Raw genomic sequence first — 23,554 nt, forward strand, 5'->3', positions numbered from 1 at the left:
GTTAAGTAGATTGTACTAAAAGTAGACAGTTTATGTAAAGTCAGGTAAAGTATATACTCGTGTTTGTTCTCACTGAGTTAGATAATAATGGATAGGGATCTTATTTCAGTCTGTAATACAAAGCTGAAGCACAGCAATGACTAACTTAGCTTAGCAGAACGCAGGAGCAAACAGCTAGCATATCTTTGTGGAATGGTTGAAAAAACAAAACAATGAATTCTCACATCATATACATTTTTTTTAAATCCACAAAACAGTGTACAGTGTAAAAACATGAATTTGTCTTTTTTTTCAAGCATTATATGTGGTAATATTAACTACAGATATATCAGTCTGTCCAATTGGGAAGCATAAACTGGTTTCACCTGATCTGGTGCAAATGAAAGTGTTAACAGGTGCTCTGGAGAGCCAACAACAAGACAACCCCCAAAAGGGGAATTGTTTTGCAGATGGCGGCCGCACACCATTCACATCTTCTTATCCCTCCTGACTGATTTTTCTCCTGTTTTGCTTTTTTCTAGTGTCCTTGTCACTGCCGGTACCATGAGACAGTACCTGCAGCCCATACAGGTACTTCTGTGTCTCCCAGCACAGTCTTAAGTTTGTGAAATGGCACATCTACTGCAACACTAGATTTGCCATTCCACAAAAAGAGCTGGAAAGGGCCACAGGGGCCATGAACACTATTGAGCCATATTACAAGGCAAGTCGGATCAGTAAATGATTTCAATTTTAAACTTGGATTTTTGGTGTCATTTTAAATCCAGCCCTAAATGCGTTGATGATTTTGGTTTCCTATGATTTTCCCGTTGTTCTCAACAAATTACGTTGTATATCTGTAAGAATTACTTACTGATAGTAAGAATGAGTAATTAAGATCCATGTGATCACTGATTTAAGTGTTTCTTTAATTTGTTCAAGCACTGAAATAAATAGCAATAAAAGATTTTTGGATTCTGTAACATGAAAACTAACAGTTTTATTTTTTTAAACCAAGTTAAACTTCTGAAATTCCCAGAGACACAAGTACAAATATCTAATACCTAATTTCTGAGAAAGGCTTAATACCTGTAAGAAAATTATCAGGTTTAACAGTCTTTGCTTTCTGTATCAAACTTTCGCTTAGTTAAAAAGTGTACATAACCTAGAGCTCTACTTCTGCTTGCAGTCATCTACAGATTCTTCACAATAAAACATGTACAATGGTTTAAGCATGTTATAAACAAAATACTTAATTGAATGCTTTATAAGTCAACCCTTTACAGAGACAAGACACAAGACACTTAACATTTCAATTCCAGTTAAAGCTGGAATGCCAATTTTGGAGTGTACAGAAGTTTGATCTGTATGAAAGAGGCACAAAGAAGATGATGCCATAGAGTCTTGAGAGAAACAGCCCTTATGTTTAAGACTAATGGCAGTATCATGATATAAAAAAACCCCAATGCATACTGTTCTCCTTTGTTTCTGTGTGGGACAGGTTAAAATAACCGGTGTTCAACTTTGCCTTGCTTATCAGTAAACAAGTATCTTGCAGAGCCTGGTAGGAGCCCTCTCCTAAACTATTATTTATTGTCTGGGCAGAACTCAGGCCAATAAACTATAACCTTCTAAAATCAACTTGCAGTAATTGCTGGCCACCATTTTTTCTGCGGGGGAGAAAAACAAAGAAAACGACAAAACAAAGCAAAGCAAAGCAAAACAAAACCAAGCTTAAAAAAAGGAATTGTCATCAATAATTATCGATTATGGAAAAGATTGCCATGGGTGTATGTGTGGACCTGAGAGCTTTGCTTCACTCCCTCAACCTCTCTATCATATGCTCTGCAAACAGTCTTCTGACTGCAGCGATGCATGTCCTACAGAAGGTTAGCTGGTTAGACACAGCAGCTAATTTTACCACGGGCAACAACAGCAACACATGTAAGCAGGATCACACCTTTTATTTGGCTTTGACCACATGTTCAACCACCTTACAGAACTGCAGGGACATAGTCAACAAACACTCTGTCTGTGTCCCCCAAACACACATATACTTTGTTCTCTTAGTCTTAGTCCTTAGTTAGATCTTTGCATGTTTGCAGTCATTACTTTTGTAAATAAATTCTCATTAATACATATCCTGGTGTAATTAATGTTGTATAGGAGGATGTTGACCACGGCTGGTAGACACAGTTCTCAAATCCCTCATCGTTACTGATTCAGATATAACTTTAAATGTCATTTTAAATTTAATTATTAACCAGTTTCAAATAACTCATTTAGTATATTTTGTGGGTCTGATATATTAATAACTTTTCTTGATTTGATTGTTTTACTCATTCAAGTCCCCAAATTAATGGTTAATCAATTGAGAAGAGGTTAGTTGTTTTATCAGTGTATGTTCATTTGAAGGTGGTGTCTCAAAAAAGTAAATTCTTTTTCAGGGACAAATTCTGAGGTACAGCGATAACGCTGGTTGCTACTAACCTCTACACTACAATAACAGTAGATAGTTATTTCAGTACAGTGGCACAAACCACCTTGCGCACAAAGGGCTTGTTCTGTAAACAGTTGGTAGTAGCGATAGTACCCATGTACCACAGTTGCTCTCTCCTGAATTCTGAAAGCTGAAAGATGTCCAACATATCCATCCTTACAGACTGAGCTGATCACAAGCGACTGGTCCCTCATCGAATATGTGAGTACGGAAATGCCTTTCCGAAGTGACTGAATGGCAAGATTGAGTATTTAAACCCAGGAAGAGTGGTTGATGTAAAAACATCAAGTTAAGGTAATTTTCTTTACTTGCTGGTGTGAATATTAATAAGCTGGATAAATGCAAACTTGTCCTAATTTTATGGAGTATTTATTTAGTATGGGATCAAGAGAACAGCAGCATTTTTAACTAACAAATATCCAGATGTTTTGGCTGGATGACATTCTGCTGTTTCAGCTAAATAAGTTATTGCCAGATGACCCAGAGCGACCTGCACTGATGAAGATGATAAGGATCTTCATGGATCTGAGGAAGTGCTTCAAAAAGTAGAAGGAAACAATTATGCTAGTGCACAAAGGTAGCTTTTTGATTCCTTTGGCTTGACTTTCTACTAGGAAGAACTGAAATGGGAAGTGGAGGTGGCTAGGAGAGGAGATACGAGGATTGAGGTTGAACTGGGTGCCTGAGTTAAGCAAACTGGTGACAAAACTGCTTTAATGACTGTGGGGGGTCCATTGAGAGAAATTTTGAATGAGAAGTAAAACACACTGGTACTTCAAAAAGGTCGTCGTATGAACAGGATCTCTGACACATTGTCAACAAAATCTTGTCCTACACAATATCTTTCGCACCTGATTCAAAGTATGCTCCACACGTCTTATCCTCTGCTAGTAATTTAGTTAACAAACAGAGATAGGAAATGGAATCTTGACACAGGGACTGGCTTGTCTTTTGTCCAAAAGATGGTATAAGCCTTTAATCCTCAGTCTTAAAAAAGTTTCTACATAGAAGTATTTTTGGATAAATTGGTATTTGCTAAGTATTAACATACAGCATATTACCAGGAATGCATCAGCTCCAGTCTCTCAACTGTATAGAAAGAAGACATGAAACCTGCTGATTAAAGCTTTATTCAAATTCCAAAATTTTAAATATTAAATATTTTCATATGTTTACTAGTAAGCAAGGCAGAGGTGGACAGTCAAGACCATAAACAGGGAGATGAAAACTAGTTTGTGTGTTATTTTCTATGAATGTTTCAAAAAGATTCAGAAGGTTAACTAAATGTTGAGCTAAAGATGGAGCATTTCCTGAAAAGCTTAGGTGAAAACATGGCCTTGATGTTGTCCCTTACAAAATCAAAAGAGCATGTATTTGGGTCCTAGATTGTGCTGAGACACTAACATTTATACTGTTTACAGAAGGCAAAACATAGCATTCAAGTGAACTTCCTGTCAAACGAAACCAGACACATCACCTTTTATCTCATCTCATAGGAAAAGAAAGAAAACCACAGCAATGCAAATGTATCAAAGTAATCATATATTCCCATTTGGATTAGATATTTGTGGCTCCACTGTTAAAAAAAAATACTGACACATTAAAACATTTATCTTGTTGTTTTTGGTATGTCACTGGCAGTGTGTTTTTAGCAACTGAGGATTTTCATTCCAAAATGCTACATATCCATTTTTGGAAAACATGGGGAAAGTAAAAACGTCTCAAATCATAGTAAATTACTTTTCACTGAGCAGTCACTTTATCTGTAAATGACTTAATGACAGTACCTTGGATATCTCTTTTTGGAATGAAACCCGAACTCGTGACTTTTCATTGCTACAAAGGAAAATAAGGAATTATGTTTCAGTTGTGAAGATCAACTGTCCTTCTACTTTGTGTTTATCAGACAGAAGACAAACGTTACCTTAAATAATTTTACATGACGAGCAAAAGAAACGACTTTTGTCAATGTTGAAGAAAAATGCTGTTTCCTTTTTTTAAAATCAAGTTTAGAACTTTTTTTAATAATGAATAATGTATATACATTTTTAAAGAATTGTAAGGATTTAATCTACACAACATCCAGAGTGAATACTCTTTACTTTAATCTGACGATATGAGTGTAAACACTTGGTAAGTTTTGATGGTGAATGAGCTCTGTGTTTTGTTTTGAATTTGTTGTGAAGGAAGCCATGGCTTATTTCCACATCTGCAAAATCTTGTGCAAGCTGCAGGAAACTCGTGAATATGTGACAAGCCCTAAATAGCAAGTTTCATGTTTGTACAGTATAAATTAAATATTAGTTTATGATCGCCTTCTGACACACTTTCTGATGTGTCATTTTCAGTGATTTACTATGATTTATGGTGAAAAAAATGTAGTGGTTCCTAACAATTCACATTCATCTTTTTATTTTCTAAGTATAACTCATATACGCTACTGTGCAAATTTCCTGAGCCACCCCTCATTTCTTTATATATTGCTTCCAAGGACCCAAACTTGATTGTAATTGGTCTTTTGTATTTCTCCAGGATTTCTGAAGGCCTTTTTCTTTGGACAATGGCTGCTTGTTCACTCATTTTCAGTTCAGTCCAGATCATTTTCAGGAGAATATTCTTTTGTTTGATGAGCCATTTAACAATGACCCACGAATCACAGAAAAGGCATAGACCGTAACACATGAACCGGTGTTGTATCTTCACATTAAAGACAACTTAGTACAGAACCAATTTTACACTTTATCCTTAGCACTTTGTTGTCATTTTCCCTACGTCATTAGTTTGTTCTATGAAAATGGCAAAGATCGCACAGGCTTGCAGGCATAAAACAGTACTTGTGCACCAACGAGGCGATTCGGAAAGAAAAATTCACAGAAAACTTGGCAAATCTTGGCATACAGTGTTCAGTGTTCCCTTAACCCTCCTGCCATCCTTTAAAAAACTCACACCCATCACCCTAGGGACCATTCTCAGCCACGCCATAAAAAGACCATATATCCATATTTTATTCCACTTTAAATTAGCCAACCTTGTAAAACTACTTCTCCCTGAAATATTCATGTAAAGTTTTAATTATATTTTCGTTGTTTTAACCCTTCAAATCCCAGTGTTATTACATGAGCGCCCTGTGTTATAAGCCCCAAAAACCAAAAAACGAAACTAAATATTTCCACAAAAAACCAGTTGAAGTAATATGTGATTGTCATTATAAGTAGGCCTTTAGATGGACCAAAGATTGGCACCAACATACATTTTGACCTGCCATTATTTTTTTTGCATTTTTTTTGCAATTTAAAAATTTAAACTTCAAGGCCCTGAGTCTTCATTGACATCCAAGAAAAGAAGAAAAAATAAAATCATATGATGATAATTTGGGGTTGAAAAATAGCGTTTGTAATGGAAGTCAATGGGCAGAAAATGGTCCCCAGGGTGATGGGTGTGGGGATTTCTGCTGCTCAGCCATTTTAGGCTGATTTAAGGAATTCACACTGGAATATTAACATTGACAGGTAAAAACTATCCTGTGGCAAGTTTGGTTATATTCCACCGAACACAGTGGAAATGGCAGCCATTTAACACATAGCAGTGGCACAAAAAGGTCCCAAGAAGGCAGGAAGGTTAAGAAATCGGAGGAAACAGGACATGTGGAGTACAAAAGAAGAAGTGGCAGACCTCAAAACTATCTACAGCAGATCATCAGTATATGAAATCATCTCATTAAGAAATAGGAAAAGATCAGTCAGTCAGATGATGGTTTTTGGGATCTTACCAAAATTTATGAAAATATGGTTGCATCAGATTTTGATGCACTATTATACTTGCCAGTGGCGTCATCATCCAGGACGACAATGATCCTAAACACATAGTCAGTATAGTAAAGCATACTTTGGTAGAAAAAGCCCCACCTGCCATGAATTGGCCTAGCCACAACCCAGACCTCAACATTACTGAAGCAGTGTGCGCACAGGTGTTTTCACCTTACATTCTGTTCCCATTCAACAGAATTCTGTTCTATAAATCACTGCACGGATCTGCCATTTCCCAAGCAAAACATAAAGAATTGAGAGATGTCTCAAGATTTCTGCCCAGTACTGTAATTTGTAGCTCTTCATGGAGAAATGACATTTTTGTTTCATAGCAACAAATTAAGGATGGAACGATTATGTTGTTTTAAATTTATTTTACTACATTTAATAAGGATAAAGATTACAAAGGGAAAAAAATTGCATGAAATAATGATCCAGTAATTACAACAGTGGATCATATGTGTCTCCACTGTATATTTCGTAATTATACTATCTTGCATGACGTTAACTTTTTTAAAGTCAAAATTAAGAAGTCATTTGAAAAATTCGCACCTCTTAATCAAAAATCAATATTGCCTTAACATAGGATTTTTGTTTTGGTATTCTGGGATAGGGTGAGTTTATCAAGGTGCTTATTCATCTACGAGATTTAAAAGGAGCAAATGTTGCATTTGTAAATTGCGAGAATAATTCTTTGAAATCAGGAAACAAAAGACTTGTAATTACATAAAAATAATTACAAGATCCTTACATATAACAATAATCTCAAATATATTTGAAAGTTCTGTGCCTTGTAAAGGTAATAAATAGTTTGAGCTTCACAACCCTATTGAAAAAAAAACTATGGGATAAATAACACAAGGACCTTCTAATTAAATACAAAATTGTTAACTCCTAATTATGCAGTGACTCTAGCATTACAGATGTAATTCTAAGAGCCTTATCTTGCAAATACGAAACAACTACTTGTTAATTAGATTAATTAGAATAAGATTCGTTATGATTTATGGAAGTAAAGTAAGGATCTAATTTTTTGTAAGTTTTCATTTTGTGCTTTTTTCATTTTGTGATAGTCATTGTTTCTCATGTTGTTTGGAAAATAAGTCTTCTTACTTCCTCATAGTTCACTCACCCTCTCACTGAGGGTCTCCAGCTCTTCCTCCTTTTCCTTGTAACGCTTCATCCCCTGTCCAACTTCACCACAGGGGCTGTTGGTTAGGTGCATGGGGTAGTCTAGGCCGCTGAGCTGGGCGTGATGATGCCATCGCAGGTCATCACTCTCATGGGTGATATAGCGCTCGTTTATCCGAGACTCAAGGTTTCTTAGATCCAGCCACATCTGGTAGTCCTGGCGGAGAAAATGAACACACCCATAGCCTAAATAATTTAATAACACCATTATCTTGTCTTTTCTCTTTTACAAAAAACACAAATAGCAAACACTTTTGAAATCAGATAATGGGTGGCTGGTTGTATTTTCTCGTTGTCTGCGTTTGTCTGAAAACTTTGTGGTGAAAGTCTGAAAACCACAAACTTTGGTTGTGGTGACAAATACATAATATATAGATAATTGTGTTCCATTTACTTCTGATTAGTGTCATTCAAAATACTATCATTTATAAGTGTACAAAGCAAGTGTACTTTCAGTTGGGACAGTGGTTAGCACTTTTGCCTTGCAGCAAGATTTTGGGTTCACATCCACCATCTAACCAGGGACTTCCTTTATAGAGCTTCCATGTTCTCCTAATGGTTGCCCAGGTTTGCTCCAGGTACTTCAGTTTCCTCAAACAGGCCATAGGCAGTTAGTAAGGTTAACTGTTTGTTCCAAAATGCCTGTATTTGGATTTGCATGTGAAAAGTTGTCTGTTTCTCTGTGTTAGCCCTGCAACAGCCTGGCGACCTGTTCAGGGTCCTGTGATCCTGTGATAGTTGAAAGAGAATGAAGGGATGGATATATTGTTATCTAGTGACCTCCTAAATCCCCTACTGAATTCCTTACAGAGTATTCAAATCTCTTTGCATGCCACCAGATATGTTAATACTGCAAAATTGTTTTATTAGGTCCATCATGGTTAATGGTCCAACTCATGATGTTGGACACATCCTGGACCTTGTTTTTGCTCCTGTCCTATCCTTAAACTCGCTCTTCATGTCTGTTCTACAACCAGTTTGTCTTCACAGAGGTAGATGCAAATTATCTTTAATTAGATTTGGGCAGCTAGATTTTCAACTCTGAATTGATTTAATAATCTGTGTACATTAGCCCTTGATAATGTAAAAATCCAAATTAGCTCATGCTGTAATTTCCTCCCCTTGGATGAGTGGTTATATTCATCATCACAGAACAGACTGCAGAAAAGCTGAACCAAATACAACCTTCTATGTGCACTAGCAGCACATAAAGGACCTACTAACCACATTCACTCAACTTGTAAAATATGCATAACATCCTACTTGTTTGGCTTGACTAACAATAATAAGTGCAATGCAAGCTTCCTCTTTAGCACTATCAACAGACTTTTTACGCCTGCTCTGTGCAGTTTTCCTACAACATCATCTGATGATTGTGGAAATTTCTTAATTGTTTTCCTGGCAAAAATCAGTGGAATCAGATCAAAGTTCAAGCCTGGAACCTGTCACTCTGTTTTAAAATAGTTTTTATCATACTTCTCCAATCTTCTCCAATCATCAGATCAGGATCTCCTAACTGTTCCACACTCTAAACCAGAGGTGACCACGCTTCTGAGGTTGTAGCACCTAAACTTTCGAACAGTTTAGGCACTACAACTTCACGCCTAAACTGGTCCATAACTACATGAACAGATTTTCTGGCTCAGTGGGGGAAGCAAAACTGGCTGTAAACACAAAAATTGTTTGTTTGTTTTTTTTACCTACACTATATTTTCTGATTATCATCAACATAAGATATAAATCTAACAGATAGCAAATAAAATGCAGCATTAGCATTATTGTGGAATTGTGCCTCTGGTTTTTATCCCATACCAAAGTGAAATGCATTGTGATTCAACAACTAGATGTTTAATTCTTATTCACTACATATCATTCAAAGAATGTGAGATTACATGTTCTCAACTCATTCAGTTAATTCAGTTTGGAACTTCATGTGTGTCAGAAGTCTAGTCGGGTTGCTATACCAGAATGAAATCCTTTTCACAATACAGCATTTCCTGATTACTGCAGAAGCTGTGACCTTAATGTGGCCCCACTTACTTTGCCTGCAGACAATAAAGTTTAGTTAAACAAGATGGATTAAGGTTGCTGATGTTAAGTAAACAAAAAGAAAAAAATTCCCAAAACTCCAAAATGTTTTTACATGCTACACATATGGGGTTAATGAAAGCTCTAAATCTTAACTGAAACAGTAATCATATAAAGTGAACCCTTTATATGATTTGGATGATGCTATATTAATCTGAAATGTATTATTGACTGATTCTTGATTGTTATGTTACAGATTTGTATTGAACTTGAAAAATGCTCCCAAATTGATTTTAATGGAGTTATTCAAATGACTGATTTCCTACCTGCAACCAGGGGTGGCTTAGTGTCTTGTCAACACTATATCTCTTTCTCATCTTCACTTGCAGCAAGTTGTTGATCAGGTCAATCGCTGCATGGAGGAATACAAGAATGTAAGAAAGAAAGAACATAGGGAACACAGGGGGAGAATGGAAGTGCAGAGTATTAGTAGGAGGAGAATTTGGGGTTGAGGCCCACCCATGGTCATGGGCCAGTCAGGGCTAATGAGCAAAGCTAACATGATGTTAACCTCTCTTTAGGGGTCAGTGGTCTGAACAGCTCTGGGACCCCAAGGCCCCTCAGGTCTACAGAGGCCTCCATCACTTGGTATTATGCACATGAATGGACTACCATATGAACCCACCCCCCCTACAAACCTAAGATCCTCATTCCACAAACTGATGGACTCTCCTAGTTCTTCAAGTTTCTTTACCACATACATTCACCTCTCCTTAACTCCTCAGCAGCACTGGCTCTCTCCTGTTTCCCAGACCTGTCTCATGACCTCATAATTTGGATAATCCAAACCAAAGGCCAAAGAATAACAATGTTAGTTTACAGTCATTCTAAACAGTTATTGAACTGCAGTGTTTAGTCTCACAAGAAACCTGATTTAAAGACATACAACTGTGAATAAATAATGAGAAATAGTTTATTGTTATTACTTGACCAGATCGACATCCCAGGGACACCTTTTATACCCTATCCATACCCTATTTTGAAATGTAGTTGTTTCCTTACTTTTAAGCCAAATCCACCTAAAGTATAGATTTCAGAAAATTCTGTCATGTAGATATAGAATATTTGATTCCTGTGTTGACAAGGGGTTCAGAGAAGAGTGGAGAGGGCAGTGGGGAAGAGAAGGGCATGGATGTGTGAATTTCTTGGTGACATTTGGAAAAACATCTATAAAGTTCTCAGTCATCCAGGTTATGGTTGTATCTAAGGAGGTTGGAAAGAAAGCAACTGGACTTTTTTCCACAAAACTTAAAGAAGTCAGAAGGGCCCCAAAACAAACAAAGCAAAACAAAAACAAATCCTATTAAAGAGATCAAAAGTTTTGAAACTAAGATTAACCAGAATTATATAAAGAGAAAGGTATGGAAAAGAAAAGGAACTTCTCATGCCGTCAAGCAGATCATCTGTCAAACATGGTGGAGCCAATGCTATGTCATGGTCATGTATAACTGCCATTGGAACTAGGTCATTAGTATTTGTTAATCCTGATAAAAGTAGCAGAATGACTTCTGAAGTGTTAAGGCCGATACTCTGCTGACAGACCTGGTAGAGCATTTCAAAAGAGCAACAACATTTGTTGATATCTATGGACTCTAGACTTCAATCAGTCACTGACTGCAAAGGCTTTTCATCACAGTATTAAAAACAATTCTCATGTTTAAAGCTATCTTAGATTGTCATTTTGAGCCCTATAAAATAGCTAAAATGAAAATAACTATAATCCCTGAAATAATATCTGCAACATTTTGTTAAATGCCTTAAATTAAATATTTAAAAGCTGCACTCTATGGTGATGTGCAGAGAATAACAAAATCTGTGTCAAATATTTATGGTCCTAAATAAACCTAAATATGAAGTAGTGCAATCCCAGTGAAAGAGAGGATATGAACTGTATATAACTGTAAATGATAAATTATACAACATATATCTCTCATGTAGTGTGATATGCATATGTAGGAATTAAACATTTTTTTAAAACAAATGAATGAATTGTAAAATGCAAACAATTTAAATAATTGTCAATAATTAAATCAACTTTAATTAATATTTTCCCTATTGTTGCCTCTCCAAGGAATCCTTTATCGCTTTTATTTGGATCAAAGGAAGTGAACTAGGTTCACAATAGATTATGCCTTCTAACTGGGTAGATACATATACCTGAAGTTTACCAGACTTTGTGCTATATTGTAATTCTCAAGTGTTCCCTTAACTTTTTTGAGCAGTGTACAAAATATCCTTGCACTAATGTGTGAACACAGTGCTCTGTCTTTGGTCTTTCTTTTCCGTTTATCACAAATAGACCTGCTACTAGAGAGCTCGGTCTTTTCTCTTTGCAATTTACGATTTAGAAATGAGGATTGCATCATCATTAAAAGCTGCAGATATTAAAAAAGTTATTAGTGTATACTTCTGTTAATTTTGGCTGCTTCTTTATATCAATTATATTTTATAAATGTACTAGTATAATATCATCTGAAGCCCCAGCATGCTTTAAAAACAACTTGTATTATTTGGGATGTGCAAGAAGGTTGGCTAATGCAATCTTATTGAGTCTCAGGTAATGGCAGTTAAAGAGTAGCACCTTCATCAATGAATGGGTAACAAGTGTCCCCTTCATTAAGGTGCAGAATTGTAGTCAGAGTTTCATGACTGCACCACCAGCTACAAAAAAGAAGCATACAAAGTTTTTGCCCCATAAAGGGCTCAATGGCAATACCTTAGAGGGTACCACTAAGGTAATGCTGGTATATAATGGCACAGTGATGTGCCATTATACCTTTAAAGGTAAAACAAAATACTTTTTTCCTGGGGGAGGAAGACTACCTCTGCATGACCATAAATGTGGTAGACTTTCAAAACTTTATTTCATCTCCATTTAAAAACTTGAATTGTGTATGCTTGTAGGCAAAAGGGTCTTATTTAAAACTGATCTTTGCAAACGCACATTTCTTGGCGCACTTAGAGTTTATTCCCTGACATTTAATCCTCCTGTGGCCAACAGAAATGGCTTGTATTTATTTTGAAGCACAGCTCAAGTCATTCTGGCAGCATGAGGAGGTGGAGGGAAGGTTAAGAGCACTTCGGGGATCCGGTTTAGGAGTGAGTGAGTCAGGCGATTTTAAATCTGTCTCATAGTCAACAGGACAATTCCAGCCAACACACACGGCAGACACATTTAGAGACAATGACGGCAACAACATGAGTCATACAGCAGCAGAGAATGGCTTGAACTGATTTCAAGGAAATGTTGGAGTTATTATACTGCAACATAAAACATAATTACCTCTGCTTGTATGCTGTCATACATGGTGTCATACAGAAAGATGAAACAAGCAATTCATCTTTGATCACACATTCAACATTTCAGTCAGTCTCGCAGACATGAATCTGCCTGTTTAATATATTCTAATTTAAAAATCCAGACATAGAAATAAACAGGTATTGGTCTCTAAATTTTGAAGCTTTGGTATTAATGCTTTGGCTGCTGTTTTGTTAGTTTTAGTGTCAGAAGCAGTGTTGGGAAGGTTACTTTTAAAATGTATTCCATTACAGAATACAGAATACATGCCCTAAAATGTATTCTGTAACGTATTCCGTTACGTTACTCAATGAGAGTAACATATTCTGAATACTTTGGATTACTTAACATACTATCTTACATTTTACAACTATGTGAATGTACTATTGCTGTGATTTATTACTATTACTGAAGGTCCGCGGCTCCGAACCGTAGTAAAGGGACCTCTGACTAATATGGGTTCCGTGTCGGGCTCGTAGCCGAAAAATAGCTTTACTTTGTTGTCTGGGTCAACTCTGCTTGCGAGAGACAGAGAGAGGTGTTGAAAGGCTGCTCCAACGGAACTTATTGTTTCGGAGGAAAACACGAACAAAGCGTACAGTCGAGTCTTAATAGCTTACTTACAACTGGGCTGCAGTGGTTATTATTATATTTACATGCTTCTAGCTCCCGTTTTTGCTCAATGACAACTCGTACCTTTCGACTCTCCTTTTTCTCCCACCTCGCGCTCACAGACACATAACGAGTATGGCAGTCCATTCTCCCTGCAGCACGGACTACACTGCCTATGATGCTACATTCTGCATTCTGCCTATTAGCTTAGCACAACAACAACAACAAAAAGGCGCTCTCTCACCCAGGAAACACGCAGAGCGAAAGCGTCACCCTGTAACCATGGCAACCGCAACGCTGCCGCCTGGAACTACAGAACGTAGCTGTCAAACAAAACCGAAACAGTCCTGACCCACCACAATATGAAACAGGAAAGTACCGCAGTGTAATCCATTTATTTCAACAAAGTAACTGTATTCTGAATACCATCTTTTTAAACGGTAACTGTAACGGAATACAGTTACTCATATTTTGTATTTTAAATACGTAACGGCGGTACATGTATTCCGTTACTCCCCAACACTGGTCAAAAGTGACTATGGTCGTGTCCAAATTCATGGGCTGCATCCTCCTGAGGCCGCATTTGTAGACCGATTACGTCACAGCGACGCGCCGAAGGCTGTCCAAATTCGTAGACTCCTCCGAATGCAGCCGACAAATGCGTCCTCCTTTTCCCCAAATTTGAAGGATGGGTCGGGTGTGTCCTTCGTGGCCCACCATATCCCAGAATTCATAGCGCGGCCCAGCCAAACTCCAGTTTCCAACAATGGCGGCCGCTACTAAGTTTTAAAATTACTCATACTAATCTTTCTGGGTCACAAAATAAACTTTTAACATTTTTTTAGGCGAGAAAGTAGCTGTGTAAACATCAAATATCTGCTCGGTTTATCAAGATATCGCATATTTGCAAAAGTGCTTCGACGTTTTCGGAGACGTCTGCTACCCACCAGCTCGATAGCTAACCGGGAGCTCGAGGGTCACTGATGCGGCTGAGAACGGCACAACTCCCGGCACATCATTTTCAGATCACCGCGGACTTTCGCTACTCGGGTTAAGTCACTTAGAAAACCTAAAAATGTTATTGTTGGGCTTTTTTCAGTGTTTTGTTTGTTCGTGAGTAAATCGGTTTGGCTGAGATTAAAGTTATTAGATTAGATAAAATAAAACTTTATTAATCCCCCGGGTGGGTCCCTCCTTGGTTTTTACACAGCTGACTAAACGTCAAATAGAAAACTGATTAAACAGAAGTATGAGACGGTCGAGAATTTACGCCAGTGTCCTGTTATATTTTAGATAGCAAGGAGCAGACAGCTGAGTTTATTAAACTCCACCGAGACAGCGGTGACACTAATCAGAAGGCTAGACCATCCAATTTCCCCAGCCGTTTACTTCCGGCCTACCCGACCTTCTGACGACCCGGCCCACGTAGACCGCGAAGGCTGGGTCCTCAGCCCATGAATTTGGACACGACCTATATTTGGATAAGATTCCAGAGTGCCATGTCATAAGCTAAGGCTAGCAAGCTCTGTTAGCAACTAGTGTCCATAACATACAAGCTAATGACAGGCTAATAAAATACCAAAACTAGAGCACTGATTTCTTTGACAGTCTGAACCTTGCAACTATTTTTCTCAGATAATTCCAGTAAAAATGCTTTAGAAGAAACTGACACCAGCAATGTTCAGCTCATCTTTGAAACCAGCTCTGCTGGCTGAAAGAATAGGCTTCTTTATTAGTGATGCATGCATTAACCTAGCTTGTTGCGCCCCTCTGCAGCCCCTAATCTCTTTGAAGTGGTAGTGAAGGAGTGTTCAGCTGTTGCTAATTGACCACACCTAGTCAGGTGTGGATAAAGGCATATATGAGGCAGGCTTTCATGGAGGCACAGTAGTCTCTGTTTTAGTATTACCAGCTATTTTAGCTAATGTGTTACATAAATAATAAAAGGTGCTATATATAATAATAAAACCTCTTCTCATTTAAATTCTGGTATTAGTCTCCATATTTGTCATGGCTGCGGCAACAGACATGTGGAATGATAGAAGAATGAGGACCCAAATGCAGGAGATGCAGGAGAATGTTTTGAACGGACAGCGAGGCTTCGGCTGAACAATACTGCAAACCGGTGGAACAGAGAAAACTAACAACACCTAAACTTGGGAAAACTAAGCACAACATGTAACCTGAGGGTGGAGCAGAACCGGGGGATGAGGAACTGGGAAACAGGGAAAGCTGACAGAGATAACGCTGAGGCCACATAGGGAAGACACGCAGAGGTAACACAGGTGGACCAGTAACAAGCAGAAGAAAACACAGGGCTTGAGCCAGGCCGTAAAACATAAATGGGGGCTCGTCCAGGATAGTTTGGACATTTTTGTGGAGAGATATATATGACAATTATGTCACAAATAGATGTTACTCATCATGTCAGATCTTTTTTGAATGAAGTAGGTTTTCTGTGGGTTAGCTTTAGGTCTTGTAGACTTCTGGTTGAGAGGCTCAGCAACATGCCACACCTTCTTGGGAGATTTTTTTCCAGGGGTGAGGGGGGTACATGAAGGCTGCATTCTGGATCTGATCATTAATATCTTCATCTTCATTGAAAGGGAACGTCCCACTGAGACTGCAAAAACATAAATACTTTTAGTTTTTTGCACATTTATCACTAATCTTTTCATAATAATAGAAATTCATTAAAGTATAGATAGTATCCTATAGATGTTACATTGTGTTTACAGTAACACAACTAAAAAAGGAGAAGGATGAGATAAAGGAAAAATTCAGAAATAGACAAGCAGAAAGAAGAATACAATTTTAAACCAAAATCTACTCAGACTATTATGTTTATCAGTAAAGGTATCATCCTACCTGACATAGATGATGACTCCAACTGACCACATGTCCAGAGAGCGGTTGTAGCCTTTATTTCTCAGAACTTCAGGAGCAAGATATGCTGGTGTTCCGACCACTGAACGCCTGAATGACTTCTCACCAATGATTCGAGCAAACCCAAAATCACACAGCTTCACCTGCAGCAGGAGCAATATAAATTACTAAAGCTGTTAGTAGTGGAGGTAAAAGTAAAACAATGTAAAAGCTGGCTGGTCATTTCACAGCATTATATCTATGGTCTTAACCTACACAACTGTCAGACTGGTAATACTAGACTATAGCAGTGATATGTAGTAAAAACATGGGGTTTGTCACAAAAAATGTCTAAAACAGTCAATTTTTCTGTGTAGTGTGACACATTTGACATTCATTTGTCTTTATAATGTGAGGCTTATCAGTGTCTTGGACAGGAATTTATTACTCTTTAACCACCTGATCTAACATAGTAACCATCTAGCCAGAAAGAAATATCATGTAGCCAGAACCTGGTGTTAGTATTTAAATGGACATGTGGATTGATTCTAAGTGTAACGAAGCTACTAAAAGTTAAAAAAAACTGTTGGCTGTTAGCTTGCTGGATGATTCACTCACACTCAGGAGGAAGATGGAAATTATTATGGATATGTTGGCTCTTTTCAAGGTTGTGATGAATCATTTCTCTTTTGCAGACCTAAACATGCAATCTCACATCGTTGTCTAAATGTATTTCGAGTTGTTTCATGGGCTGTCTCTCCATCCTGATACATCCTGATACTCAAATACTGAGACTTAGTTTTGGAGTCTTAATGTAGGAAAAATCAATAACTATTTATCGAGCAATAACCACACAAGGTGGTTTCAGTGGATATCAAAATTGTCTCTCTGTAAGGTTGTAGAACCACATGGATTTATCAGGTTATGTCAGGGGTCACCAACCTTTTTGAAAGTGAGAGCTACTTCTTGGGTACCGATTAATGTGAAGGGCTACCAGTTTGACACACACTTCTCAAATAACAAATTTCCTCAGTTTAACTTAATTATGTGTTATCATTAATAATTAATGATATTCATCTATGTACGGACACTAATTATGTTAATTATTTTTCACCATAATTATAAAGAATGCAATTAGGAAACATGGTAGGAAACATAAATATCAATATGCAACGCTTTATTTCTATATATCTCTGCAAGTATTTACATTTTGAAGTGATCACTTCTACAACATTTTCACTTACCACTAACAAATTTTAACAAATCATGCACTGTTACATACATTATTTTTGTATGCATGTAACATACAAAAAATCAACTTTCAAATTTTACAGAACTTTTCACCAAATTGGCAGCATTTTAAAGCAAATTGTCACATGTTACACTTAACAAACACATTTGTTTTTCAATAATTAAATTCAACTTTGACATGACACTGTAATGTTGCCACTGAGAACATCTAATATGGCTTTCTTTGTCTGTTAGTGGGAAACCTGGCATTGCATGCTGTTCACCAGTGTGTTGTAATCTGGGGTATAACTTGACACTGCAACTCTGAGTGAGTCTTGCAGATGTGCATCGGAGAGGCGTGTTCTGTGTTTGTTCTTGATGAAGTTCATGTCAGAAAAGGCTGATTCACAAAGATAGGTTGAACCAAACAGGCTGGCAACCTTCATAGCTGCTGTGCACACACCACTGTACTTTTCTGTGTCAACAAGGCACCAAAAGTTTGGTGCACCCAGATAGGCTTTGAGGTGGACGTCATTTTGCAATGTTACAATTTCGATTTCCACCTGTCCAGCATCCAAGCTGAACATTGAACTTAGTTGCTCAGCAATGCATGTTGTGTCCACATTCATGAAAGGATTGGAAACAAATGAGACACATGGCTCAAGCTGATCAAGGTCACAAAACCTGTTCTCAAACTCTTGACCAAGTCGGTTTATGACTTGAGTGTACTTTTCTGCAACTTTGTCAAAAGTCTCAGATGCAGAAGCATTGTCTTTCAGCACCATCTGCACAGAGGGAAAGTGCAGCACCTTTTTTCTCTGTAAATGCACAGAGAAAATGTTCATCTGGGCTTTAAATCCATTTAAAGCACTAATCATGTCAGCAACAGTCTTACCTTTGCCTTGCAGCTCACAGTTCAAATGGTTCAGTTTCCCAGTAATGTCTGTTAAAAACGCAAGGTCAAGTGTCCACTCAGTGTCCTCCAGCAGAGATGTGTCTTCCCCTTTGGATTGCATGAACTCCTTGATTTCACCCAAAAGTGACAAAAAACGAAGCAAAATCCGTCCCCTGCTGAGCCATCGGATTTCCGTATGTAGTAGCAGGTCACCATATTCAGCTGACAGCTCCTCCAATAGCACCTTGAATGTTCTGTGCTGTTTAGCTCTGGAGCGGATGCTGTTTATGATCTTCACGACGGGAGTCATGACGTGCTCGAAGCCGATCACCTTTGCGCATAACGCCTGCTGGTGAATGATGCAGTGGTAATGCATGAAGTTTGGGAACTCTGTGTCACCTTTACAGTGAGCGATGAATCCCGTATGTCGGCCGATCATAGCAGGAGCCCCGTCGGTAGTCACTGATACCAGCTTTTCCAACGGTACCTTTTTCTTCGCGAAAAACTCCTTCACCGCGTTATAGATGTCAACTCCCTTCGTAGTTGTCTTTAGCGGCAGGAGTGTCAGAAGTTCTTCTTTTGTGGAGAAACCATCAAATACCATCCGGATAAAGACCACCAGCTGTGCTGTACTGCTGCTGTCGACGGACTCGTCACACTGGATGCTAAACCAACTGCACTTTGCCAGATCCTGATCCAACTGATCGGCCAAGTTCCCGGACATAGCCGACACTCTTCTAACAATTGTAGTTGCCCCCAGCTGGACATCAGAGAGAGTGGAGATTACATCGTTTCCATATTTCTCGTCTTTAAGCACAGTTTTTGCAATTATCATCATTGCTTCTTTGAAATACTCCCCGTCTAAAAATGCCTTCTTTTTCTTAATCATGAAATGTGTAGCTCTAAATGAGGCTTCGGTTGCTTTTTGAGAGTTTTTCACCGGTCTCGTGAAAAAAGACTGCTGTTTGCTCAAACCTGCCTTTAATTCGCGGGCCTTTTCCGCTCGCAGTGTGCTGCCCTTTGGATAGTTAGCATGGTAGCTTGTGTGACACGTTCGGAAATGTCTCTCCACGTTGTGCCGCTTTGCCGTTGCCACAGTTGCCCCGCAAATGAGACACACGCATGAATCTTTCACAGAGGTAAAAAAGAACTCTTCCTCCCATTCACTGTGAAAATTATATGTTTTCTTCCTTTTTTCCGCCATGTTTTCCTCATCTCCTCACCTTTGCCTTTGCTGGTCTTCACGGCAACTGTTTCCGTGGAGACCAGCTAGCACTAAATATTAGATCATGATCTAATATTTAATAATAAACATTTTTTTTATATATTATCTCTAACAAATTAACGCCAATGCAATTGTGATTAAAAAAAAAATAGCAAGAAAAAATAAAAATAGATGCAGCTTACTGGTAAGTTGTTATGGTGAGCTATTTTTAGAACAGGCCCGCGGGCGACTCATGTGGTCCTTGCGGGCGACCTGGTGCCCGCGGGCACCGTGTTGGTGACCCCTGGGTTATGTGATATAGTGACATTGTTGCATCTCATCAATCAGCATCTGGGCAGAGCATTTTCAAACTTTAGTGTTCTTCCAGAATTCAGGAAATTCAGTTTTTCACCCTAACCTATTCCCACACCTGTGGTCATAACTAAAAATGGTAGGCTGATGAAACTGGCACATTATATGAATGAATAGTTATACTAAATGTTTACATATGCATTGCTTGGTTTTGGTTTCTAAAAATTACATTTGATGCCTGGAAATTTGAGATGCTCTAGTCACCTGAAACCATCTCAAGTGATGCAAATTATTTTTAGGCATACATCAGATGCATCAACTAAGTCATACTTGTGTTTTTAATTTATTTCTATATTAAATATAACACATAAAAACTTAACTTATAACTTTTAGCATAGTAGAGCTCAGTAGTCACAGAGCCACAGTGATCTAGCAGATCTTCTAGTAGTAGTTTACCTCATTTTTAGAGCTTTTCAAACTATAAATAATGTGATTTTACCGTGTTTTATGACCTTATAGTACTTCCCACCAAAAAAGAAATATCATATGTTCATAGTTTTCAGTCACATTATTGACTGAATTGACTATTATTCTCTAGCTGACAAAAATTTACTCCATTATGACAGACAAAACTGGACAAAAATGTTTTGGGAGGTCTTGGATCATCTATCCGTGGAGGAAAAACAATAATATACAGAGAAACTATGAATTTTACAGACTTGTGATCCATACCCCCCCCCCAAGCGACTTTATTTCAAAGTACAGACAATTACATGTATTTTTAAATATTCTTTGTGCATTTTTCTGGATAGGTAAATTATGCCGCCATGTGGAACAAGAAATTGTTCAGCGTTCAAATAAAGGTAAGCGCTACATAGACACGTAAATCTTTCATTTTGACATTTGCTGACTTGCACTTTTATAGTGTAGAACCAGAGAAGTTACTATAGTATTCATTTGTCACATAAATGTTGTGTCATAACAATAAAGCTGAGTGAGTATTTTTCCATTGTCAGGCTAGGAATGTGTTTTCTCTCTATATAATTCAAAATATCAAACTTGAGTTCAAACTTTTTGACCTACTTAATATTCCTTTCTTAACATATGCTAAATATATTGTTAGCTTTCTAGCTACCTGTAGCACAAACTAACTGTGTACATTAGTTATATAGACTAAACAGAACTGTAACTGACAGTTTTATTCAGCTATGCCAACAACATCTCTCTTTCTCCCAGTCGTATTAAACTAGTTTACATACTTTCTCTTTACTAACACAGACATAAATCTGATGCCAATTACCTCAACTGATTCTGAGAAAGATAAAAAAGAGGATTTTGATAAAAGTCATATTATTCTTTAAAATTATTGATTTCACTTGTTTATGGCAACCGGCTGACACGCGAACGTTAACACATCTCTTCCAACCGGAGCCAGATATTTGCATTTTGTTTGTTTCATGATATTTCAGAGGAACAGGCTGTGCAGATGATACACACTAAGTATCATGTGAGGAATTATGAGCCAAACAGCTAAATGATGCATCACTAGAGTTAACAGTTAGTCTGTCTGACACTAACAGCTATTTCTAAAGACCGAACACTGAAGGAAGCTGCTAATAGTTACACTGACAGCTAATGGAGTGTCTATGTCCAACTTTTATTGCTTGCATCCACAAATACTAATACGTGTGCGTGTTTTGTATTTTCTGTTTCTATCACTGCATAACTTCACTCTTTCTGCAGCTCGGAACTCAACACACATCATTTTTTTTACTACTGTTGTTTGCCAGTGTTGTCAAGACATGCAAATTTTTCTGTAGATAATTCAGATAAAATTAGAAATTAGAAGAATTCTGACACAACTTTTAAACAGCTATACTAAAAGTTACAAGATATTAATAACTGAGAATTTGAAACCTTTAACAGATTATTTGCATAAGCCTGAATAAAGGTAGTCAATATTATCTAAACGGTGCAGGACCTGGGTGGAAACACAACATCTATTTAACAGTCTCACAAATATCATCTTCAGCCTTAGCAAAAACATCTACTTGACAGAGCAGTTCTATTACTATTACATATTGTCATGAATAATATGCAGAACCAAGGCTGAATCATGATAGAGCACCTGCAGCAACACGCCAGCAGCTGAATTGAGAAAAACAGTGAGTGCTGATGAGGATATTGGGTTTAATGTTTAAAACATTAAGATAGTAATACTCCATTTCAGTCCACCATACAATGCCTGAAAGATACGCTTTGTGCCTTGCTTTCCCAACTGGCTTCAGCAAGTTCAGGTTCAGAACATGCTTGCTCTGTTGATCTGATTGTTTGAGGTTTACCTAGGATAACTGACAAATAACCCATCCAATCAACTGACTTCTTTTGGAAGCGCTTGCATTTTTCCACCGAAAACTTCGTCACAAACACTTTAATCAACTGGCTCCTTTCGATGTAGAGGAGTAGCGAGTCTACTCTAACCCCATCGCTGATTGCGAAGCTCTTTAAGGGAGAGGCAGCTTGTATCCATGATCTTGTTGTTCTGGTCATTACCCAGAGTTCGTGTGCATAGTTGAGGGTGAGAACGTAGATCAACGGGTAAATCCAGAGCTTATACTCTCAGCTCTCCCTTCACCACGATGCACTGGTACAACACCCACATCACCGCAGCCACAGCCCCAATCTGTCTGCTGATCTCCCATTTCCCTCACTCGTGAACAAGACCCCGAGATACTTAAACTTAGGGTGGATACACATCTCCATTTGAAAAACAGGTACTGTCCAAGCACATAAACATACTACCTGGGGGAAAGAGTCTGCAGAAGCCAGCAGGACGTTTTCAGGTTTCAGATCACAGTGGACAATGTTCTTGAAGTGGAGATGACGCAACGCCACCAAGATCTGACAGTGAGACAGAAAAACACAGATTGCATTTGCTATAATAATGTTGGACCTCTTGTCAAACACTCAATGCTAATGGCACCGGTCAGGCAGTAAATCTATGCAAGGGGAACACTAAAATACTATGATCAGGCCGTAATTCAATTCAATTCAGTTTTAATTTCAATTTTAGTCCCCAGTCAAAAGTACAAACATAACTGACAAAAGCACAATGCAACATAACACAAATGAGACTCACTTACTGTCTGAACTTTACAACCTCCCTTTGAGATGCTCTGCCAGGCCTTTACTGAATCCATCTTTAGTTACTGCTGGTTTGCGAGTCTCTGCCTTCAGTTATGTTCTATTCATTTTCTTACCCATTGTTCATGTGCACAGTGAAGTGTCTGATCAGTGTTGCATCATTTGGCTGAATGTGAGCAGAGATTATAGACCTATACAATCAGAATTTTTCCAGTAATTCCTATCAGCAGTAACATGATTATTAAACACTCTAAGCTCAGGAGGTAGAGCAGGTCACCTACTGATCGGAAGGTTGGTGGTCCGATCCTTGGCTCCTCCAATCTGCATATCAAGTATCCTTGTGCAAGATACTAACCTAAAGTTGCTCTCCGATGCATCTATCGGAGTATGAATGTGTGTAAATGTACTGAGAAAGCACTAAGTTCAGAGA

The 23,554-nt window shown here is 38.0% G+C and overlaps 1 protein-coding gene across 1 annotated transcript in view; it reads right to left on the reverse strand.

Annotated features, from left to right (window-relative positions):
* Positions 1 to 887: 887 nt before the first annotated feature.
* prkd1 (protein kinase D1) overlaps positions 888 to 23,554 on the reverse strand; it is a 75,375-nt gene continuing 52,708 nt past the window's right edge. Inside the window, exons 17-21 of the mRNA XM_085441167.1 lie at positions 22,783 to 22,881; positions 16,343 to 16,503; positions 15,991 to 16,097; positions 9,831 to 9,916; positions 888 to 7,633 (exon numbers count right to left, since the gene is read on the reverse strand). Of these exons, the coding sequence (XP_085297293.1) occupies positions 7,403 to 7,633; positions 9,831 to 9,916; positions 15,991 to 16,097; positions 16,343 to 16,503; positions 22,783 to 22,881 (684 nt within the window). The 3' untranslated portion in view covers positions 888 to 7,402. The remainder of the gene's footprint in view (positions 7,634 to 9,830; positions 9,917 to 15,990; positions 16,098 to 16,342; positions 16,504 to 22,782; positions 22,882 to 23,554) is intronic.

Source organism: Copadichromis virginalis, linkage group LG19 (genome assembly GCF_057382275.1).
Source record: "Copadichromis virginalis isolate Kocher_CV1m ecotype Utaka linkage group LG19, C_Virginalis_male_GT1.1, whole genome shotgun sequence".
Lineage (NCBI taxonomy): Eukaryota > Metazoa > Chordata > Actinopteri > Cichliformes > Cichlidae > Copadichromis > Copadichromis virginalis.